The sequence below is a fragment of the Myotis davidii genome, unplaced genomic scaffold (assembly GCF_000327345.1).
Source record: "Myotis davidii unplaced genomic scaffold, ASM32734v1 scaffold425, whole genome shotgun sequence".
Taxonomy (NCBI): Eukaryota; Metazoa; Chordata; class Mammalia; order Chiroptera; family Vespertilionidae; genus Myotis; species Myotis davidii.
In genome coordinates this window covers 2,689,330-2,697,422 of record NW_006296413.1, presented here as the reverse complement: position 1 = coordinate 2,697,422, position 8,093 = coordinate 2,689,330, and the positions used below count along the sequence as shown (strand labels likewise).

General features: G+C 45.1%; 2 protein-coding genes across 2 annotated transcripts in view; one reads left to right on the top strand and one right to left on the bottom strand.

Annotated features, from left to right (window-relative positions):
* The window catches only part of SPTBN2 (spectrin beta, non-erythrocytic 2), a 48,495-nt gene extending 41,166 nt beyond the window's left edge, over positions 1 to 7,329 (bottom strand). Inside the window, exons 1-2 of the mRNA XM_006771685.2 lie at positions 7,145 to 7,329; positions 2,054 to 2,155 (exon numbers count right to left, since the gene is read on the bottom strand). Coding sequence (XP_006771748.1) covers positions 2,054 to 2,103 — 50 coding nt within the window. The 5' untranslated portion in view covers positions 2,104 to 2,155; positions 7,145 to 7,329. The remainder of the gene's footprint in view (positions 1 to 2,053; positions 2,156 to 7,144) is intronic.
* LOC102765826 (chromosome unknown open reading frame, human C11orf80) overlaps positions 6,460 to 8,093 on the top strand; it is a 73,160-nt gene continuing 71,526 nt past the window's right edge. Inside the window, exon 1 of the mRNA XM_006771684.2 lies at positions 6,460 to 6,510. Coding sequence (XP_006771747.1) covers positions 6,460 to 6,510 — 51 coding nt within the window. The remainder of the gene's footprint in view (positions 6,511 to 8,093) is intronic.

Sequence of the window (8,093 nt, the reverse complement as noted above, 5' to 3'; positions counted from 1 at the left end):
GGGGGGGGGGGGGGGTGAGAACGCCCCAGTAGAAGCTGAGGGGTACCTGACTAACCTAGGGAACAGATGGAGGTTCAGTAGCACCGGGAATTGCTGAGATGGGAGCCACCAAGCTCTCCATGAAGCAAGGACTGCGCTGTCTACACCAAGACCACAGGTCCCACCTGCCAAGGAGCTCTTCCGCAGATGCCCTGGTCATAGAGCCCAGTGGCCAAGGCCAAGTGAAGAATTGAGAAAAGAGAGCAAGAGTTTAGATTCAAACAATAGTGGGCAGAAGGGGCCCAGTGGACCAGCAGGCCAGTGTAATGCCAACTTGGGACATGATTTTTTAAAAATATATTTTAAAAAATATATTTTTATTGATTTAAGAGAGAGGAAGAGAGAGATAGGAATAGCAATGATGAGAGAGGATCATCAATTGCCTGCCTCTTGCAAGCCCCCTACTGCGGATGCAGGCTACAAACGGGGCATGTGCCCTGACCAGGAATAGAACTATAACCTCCTGATTCATGGGTCGATGCTCAACCACTGAACCACCCCAGCTGGTCAAGGAAGCTACTCTTTATCAGTTAGGTAAGAGAGACAGAAGATGGCACATGACCTTCCCCCACCTCCACCCAATATCAGAATGCTCCATAAATCCCGAACTAGAACATCATGAAGGGAAGGGGACAGGGAGGAGAACCCTAAGAAACTGCATATACCACTTGAAATGATTGAGTTGTCTTGAGTTGGCATTTTCCAGGTTTATCATTTTTCTTGCCATTAGTAGAAATGGGGTCCGAAGAACTAAGTTGAGAACTAAAGAAAATTACATATTTCCTCATTGGAGTCTGTGATTGAGATTGTAAATAAGCCTGATAAACAGGTAAAGGTCAGAAAGGTTGGCTTGCAAGGGGAGTGCCAGCACCTCACAAGGACAGACGTGACTTCCTGCGACTACCGTGGACCAGCAGGCCAGTGCAACACCAGCTCAGGACATAATTTGCAAAGAATAATCATGTATTTGAAAGTGAAAGTCTGCAGATGAGCCAAGGGAGAGTCTTAAGTCAAATGGGGCATTCTCATGGTAGGGTGTGGGGAGGTGGGGCCTGGAGGACAGAAGAGAATCTTACCTGGAGCCCCTTACACAGTGTAAAAAAGTCTGGGGTTCTAGGAGCCCTGAGGGATGTGTTCTGAACTGAGCAAGGTTGTGAGTCAACGCTGTTGTTGACTAAAGTGAAGAAAATGGAATTGCTCTGAGGACACAAAAGTATTACATCCATTTATCCTTGTCCAACTTGGATTCAAAACAGCACTATTTTATGGACCATCTCTCTAAAACTATTTTTAAGTTCCAAACCTAAACACTATTAAAAACTGGGCCTAATAACCCATTTTAATGGTTCTAATCCTTCTAGGAGCAGGCTGGGATCAACCAGGATTCTCAATACATTTTATTTTAACCTGTCAATAACGAACCACTCCTATCTTCTAAGAAGCGTATGCCACAAACCCCTGGTAATACAGACCCCTTGAAAAAATGTCTGATCATACCCGTATACCTGAAATAAATTTGGGTAGCATCTGCTTACTACCAATAGCTGAAGGGAAGTCTTTGGGGTTCCTTAATCAAATTGCACTGGAAAATGTGAATTGTGCCGGGAAACCTACAGTTCTAGAACCCAACAAGAGTAGATTTAGTGCACATCTTTGAAATATAGAAATTTTAGGTCAGTTTTCTGTATTGTAACTTAATTTACTTGCACTGTGGCATTATTATTGTTCAACTATTAGTGGCACCCAAAACTTCTTGGCGGTTAGAAACAAGACTCTGGAGTCTTATGGCCTTGTTGAAATCCTGGCCCATCACATTATAATTGTGTGACCTTGAACAAATTATTTAATTTCTCTGAGCCTTGGTTTTCTCATCTGTAAATAGGAGATAATTTTAAAGAAGTTGTGGTAAGAAATTAAATAATGCATGTCAGGTGCCTGATGTCTGATAAGGAGCATTATTTTACTTGTTTTGTATGTAGGCAACTCTTGCCTTAAGTAAAACAAACAGGCATACCTCAGAGATATTACAGGCTTAATTCCAGACCAATGCAATAAAGCAAGCATTGCAGTAAAGGAAGTTGTAATCTTTTTGCTGGTGGAGGGTCTTGCCTTCAGTCTGTAAAAAAAAAAATTATAAGACAATTTGTAAAAACACAACATCCTTGAAGCACTATAAAGTGAAGTGCAACAAAATGAGGTGTGCCTGTAATGATGTAGGAAAATCTAGATTTGCATAAAAGGTTAATGGGAGAGGTTATTTGTATTGCAAAGGTATTCTTCAGTTTATGAGAGAACTGAAAACAAGTTGTTTTTTTTTAAAAAAATAGTCAACTTCCCAGTATGTCTGAAATGATTTGATTCACACAAAATTGGGTTTGTATGATGTTTTAGGAACACAGCTCGTGTACAAAGCACATTACATCTGGAATATAATCACTTAGGCCAGGCCTGAACCACTGTGACCAGTTAACAAGAACAATCCTGGGTATTCCCCACTTCCTTTTACAAAAGGATTAGATGAGTTTTCTGTGGTTTCAATTCAATATAATGAAAAAAGTCTCCACCAAACTACTGCTGTCCAGAACTGGAATGGGTTGATTCTGAGGTGGCGAATTTCCCAACACTAGATATTTAATTAAAAGCTAGATATCATCTTGTCAGGACTGTTGGAATGACTACTGCATGAAATAGGGAGGTGAATTAGGGCAGTGTTACCCAACCCTATACACACTAAATATATTATGCAAAGTAGATCAATTCTCTATCTTGAATACCAGGAAGACATGAGAAAGGAGGTAGACAGAGCCTAGTCAGGAAGAGGGGTGGGGATAAAGAAAAGGAACTGGAAAAAATATTGTTCCTCTGGTTAGGAAATACTAGATTAAATGATTTCTAAGATTTCTTCTAATTTGAAGATTCTAAAACTCTCTAATTGTCTCACAGATGTTATTTTAACTACATTCCTGGGGGAATTTTCCTATTTTAGTTGTGGAAAACTAGAACATAACACCTAAAGTGAGTGGTAAAATGGGAAAATAATTCAGACATCCTGACCCCTTTAGACTTTGGATCCCACAGTCTGTTTTCAACTGGTGAGAATGAAAGTTGGGGAAACAGAAGATAGAAATGGCCTGAAAACTAGAACAGATGAAAATCAAGTCAAATTAAGAAATCAGTGAAAAATCAGCTCAATGAGGTTCCATATTACCAACTTTAGAGACTTTGTATACCAGCATTCCTGGTAAAGTCCTTCAGAGTACTGTGGACATACAAAAGACTGATCCAAGACTGAACACGTGCAGTCAGTGTCCTTTTTAGTGGGATCCTTAGAAGACAAATCTTTGTCTCAGTTAGCCTATTTGTCTTTCAAATAAAGTTGATCATCTGGCCTTTGGATCAATAGATTTACTTCACCATCTGTGACTAGATTACATTGCTGTTTGCATTCCCAAGGCTTCTATGCCACAAAGAATACTTCCTTCCCAGTGGATATCAGTGGGTAGGACAAATGCACCTGCCTGGGAAGAAGGTAAAAACCAATTACAGAGGGCAGAACCACTTTGTGCTACAGATTTTATTGGTTATCTAGGAAGAGGAGAAATTGGACACTAACAGGAAAGGAATAAAATCTCCTGGGCTGGCCCCAGAACCTGCTCCTGGTGGAAAAACCAGAGACTCTGTGCAAAGGGTGATTCTCAGCCAGGAAAAACAGGAAGCAATCCAGTATCATTGTCAGTTATTTCAAGAAGGAGAGGAAGAGAACAGAATGGAGTGAAGAAGAAAACATGACTCTAGTCATATAAACTTGGGTAGTGCTCTGGGGTTGGAGGATCTTTACTTTGCCCATAAATCTTAGAGTGAGGAAGAATGAATGCTGTAGTCCAAGAAGTGGCACAAAAGTCAGCATCACTATGACCTCTAGTGCCCCCCTCACCTAACATTCCTCTGCACAAACATCCCTGTTTGACCCCTGATAGGAAAGCAGAGAGAGGTGAGTAGTGAAGCTGCCCCAGATTCTGTGCTCCAGGTGGAGAAGGCCTCACGAAGGTGACGGGATGAGCTAATCTGAGCTTCGTGGCCCCATTTCCAAGGATGTGATTAGTGGAGAGGCACCTGGGACCTGCTCCACTTCAGGAAACCCGGTTATGGGAACTGGTGGGGGACAGACTTTGCTCAGGACCTGAGAGAAAGTTAACCCTTTCCTATTGTCTGTATGGGGAACAGCTATTTTATTTTATTTATCTTCACCTGAGGATATTTTCCCATTGATTTTTAGAGAAAGTGGGAGAGAGAAGGAAAGACAGAGAGAAATATCAATGTGAGAGAAACACATCGATTGGTTGTCTCCTGCACGAGCCCCCACCAGGGCATGGGCAGGGGAGGAGCCTGCAACCAAGGTACACGTCCGTTACTGGAATCAAACCCGGGATCCTTTGGTTCACAGGCTGACACTCTATTCACTGAACCAAATTAGCTAGGGCGGAAATAGCCTTTTAATAGTTCTCTAGAGTGAAAGAAACCCCTCAAATGGACTTCATTTTGCATCAGCCTGATAAGGGGCACCTCAGGAATATTTTTCACCTAAGTTCTTGGGGTCGGTCTTTTCAGGGCCTTCGACTGCTCTAAGGGAGCCTGAGAACAAGGCAGGACCTAAGAAGTGTCTAGGAATGACATACACTGAAAGGGCACATTCAGAAGGGAGAGCCAGCTCCAGTCCCTAAAATGTCACTGCTCACCTGGCAGCATCCTCTAGGAGGTCTGGTTTCATTCAAACCCTTGGTTTGGGTCACAATCAACCTGGGGCTCTTCAGGTGGGGTGTCTTCTGGCTAAACAAGGGATTTCTTCTGAAAATAAACAGGATGTCCAAACTGGACAGGAAACACTATTCAAAATCCTGAGGTGAGTGGAGGAGTGGAAGCAGAATCAGTACACCTCTAAGTCTAAGGGCTGGGAGAGCCGGCCCCTGAAGGCACTGCTAAAACCCTGGACACCAGGGCTGAAAACAACCAGAGCAGCATCCAAAGGATTGTTGGTTGACCTAGTTGACAAAGGTGACTTTAATGAGTAGATCATTTAACTTCTTTGGGCCTCAAATTTCTTCATCTATTGAAGATAATTGATAATCTCTATAGTCCCTTCGGGCTCTAACATTCTATTGCTCTAAAAACGAGGTCTGAGTAAAAAGAGTTTTAAGAATGTGGAGTCAGTTTCCCGGCCCATGCACCAAAAAATAAAAAATAAAAAGAAAAAGAATGTGGAGTCAGTCCAATAGTAGGTTAGACCCCAGACCCCAGACAGGTTGGGGGCAGAAACTGCTGGGTGAGAGAAGGGCTGGATGCTGTGGCTCATTCAAGCCTTAGTTTGTGGGAGAGGAGGGCATCTGAGTTCACTGGCTCCTTAGGTTTTCAACAGAGGTGTTTGCTTCTCATGGTAATATTCATGCTCTCATTCTATAGAATTCTGAGACAAGCAGTCAGGCAAGTCACATCCAGGTGGGAGATGCACTGGGTAGCTGTTGGGGAGTGGAAAGAGAGGTTTAAAGATTTTTGTTTCAGCCTGGCTGGTGTGGCTCAGTGGTTGGACAGTATAACCTATGAACCAGGAGGTCACGGTTTGATTCCTTGTCAGGGCACATGTCTGGGTGTTGGGGTTGATCGCCAGTGTGGGGTGTGCAGGAGGCAGCCAATCAATGATTCTCTCTCATCATTGATGTTTCTCTCTCTCTTTTCCTCTCCCTTCTTTTCTGAAATAAATGAAAACATATTTCTGCCCTGACCGGTTTGGCTCAGTGGAGAGAGCATCGGCCTGTGGACTGAAGGGTCCCAGGTTCGATTCCGGTCAAGGGCATGTACCTTGGTTGCGGGCACATCCCCAGTGGAGGGTGTGCAGGAGGCAGCTGATCGATGTTTCTCTCTCATCGATGCTTCTAACTCTCTGTACTTTCCCTTCCTCTCTGTAAAAAAATCAATAAAATATATTAAAAAAATAAAAACATATTTCTTAAACAGGGTTTTTGTTTCAGATTTTGGCTCTGCCATTTACAAACTCAGTGTGATACAATCTCTTCTTGGAACCTCAACTTCATTATTTATAAAATGATAACAACACTTCCCATACAAGATTGGGAGGATTACTTAGGATAAATAAGAAAAAACAAAGACCTTTTAGCACAGAGGAGATGCCCACCAAATGTCAAGCCTGCATTAACCCCTTGCCTGACTACAGGGGCTTATGCTGTGGAAGTCCTGATGGCAGGCCCTTATATCAAAGGTTAACTTCCTAGGTTCTGCCTACAACAGGGAGGGGTGGGAGTTGTGTCCCTAGCTACCTCTGTTAGGCCTGACTCTAGGATGGTGTTGGGCGTTCCACTGCATGTTCATCCCTGAGGCTTGCTCCAGGGACAAGAGCTGGAGGCCCACATGACCCCACCCTTCATGACCCCACCCTTCATTCCCAACGCCATTTTCAAGGTGGGGCATTTTCTGCTGAGCCAATACTCTCTCCATGGGAAAGACTTTAAAGAGCCATCCACCCTGGCCGGTTTGGCTCAGTGGATAGAATGTTGGCCTGTGGACTGAAGGGTCCTGGGTTTGATTCTGGTCAAGGGCATGTACCTCGGTTGCAGGCTAGATCCCTAGCCCTGGTTTGGCACATGTGGGAGGCAACCACCCGATGTCTCTCTCTCTCTCTCTCTCCCTCTCTCTGTCTCTGTCTCTGTCTCTCCCAATCCCTTCCACTCTTTCAAGTAATTAATAGAAAAAAATCCTTGGGTGAAGATTAACAATAAAATAGAGCCATCCTCATTACCTTGGTTTCTCAATCATCAAATAGTCTCACAAAAAAACCACACACACACCAAACAATTGTCTCACAAGATACTGTGAGAGTTAAAAATTTATATAAAGAGCCAGTGGTGACAACAGGCAGTCATTCCACTACGTTAGCTCCCTTCCCCTTGGCAGCACCCCTTCCTAAAGGGGCACCTGAGAGAGCAGGGAGTGAAAGGCTCCAATGATTCCCCCCAAAATGCCAGCTCATCAAGGCTGCAAGGGTATGATGAAGAATTTTCCAGAAATAAAAGTCACCTTTTTCCAACAGATTTACCTGTGAGCAGCTGAAACGGGGAGAGTGGTCAATAGCGCTGAGCTCAGGCTCAGGAGAGCTGTGATTCAGGTTTCAGCAGACGTGTTCTTTGGAGCAGCACCAAGATTGTGCACCGGACAGGCACCCCGCCAGCTGCCTGCCTGTTCTGTCCAATCCTGGCTTCGTGGAGCTGAGGTGGAAGAATTCTCCCTGAAGGAAAGCAGCCAACACCCTGTCCCACCCTTCTCCTTGGGCAACTCTCGGCCAGGCAGGAATCTCTCACCGGTTTCCTTTGGCTGCCCGAGGAACCAGCAGCCACATCACCCGTTTGGGCTCAACCCCCACTCGCCACACCCCTCCCTGAACTCGCCCCAGCCCTGCAGCTGGAGTCTGGAGGGACTACCTTCCTTTCAGCAACAAACACCGCGAAAACCCCAGAGCTTGTCCTGCCCGGGGAGCTTAGGAAAGCAGGCGCCTGCCTTTTCCCTGGGGGCGAGGTCCCCTTCCGGAGGGGCTGGCTGGGCACCCCGGCATTAGGCCTGGGACATGCTTGGGACAGGCTGCCAGTGAAAATACAGGCCGCCCAGTTGTGAATTTCAAATGCCCCAGTAAATTTTAACGTATAAGTTTGTCCCAAATATTGCATGGACTATACGTATGCTTATCGAGTTTTTATTATCGCTTTTGAAACTATAACTCAAATTCAGCTGTCCCTCCGGCATTTTTATTTGCTAAATCTGGGAAACCAGAGATTGGCCTGGGGCACTTGGGTCAGGCCCCCCACCTCGCTCCCCCCGCGCAGTGGTGAGTCTGGTTGGGGGTCAAGAACCGGCTTGGGGTCCCGCGCCCGCGTCTTCTCCACGCTGAGGGCAGCGGAAGCGTTTTGGAAGGACCGTGGGAAAGTGTCTTTCTTTCGGGAGGAAGGAGGAGTCGTGGCCTGGCTTCCTTCCCGCTCACCTCCAGCCTCGCG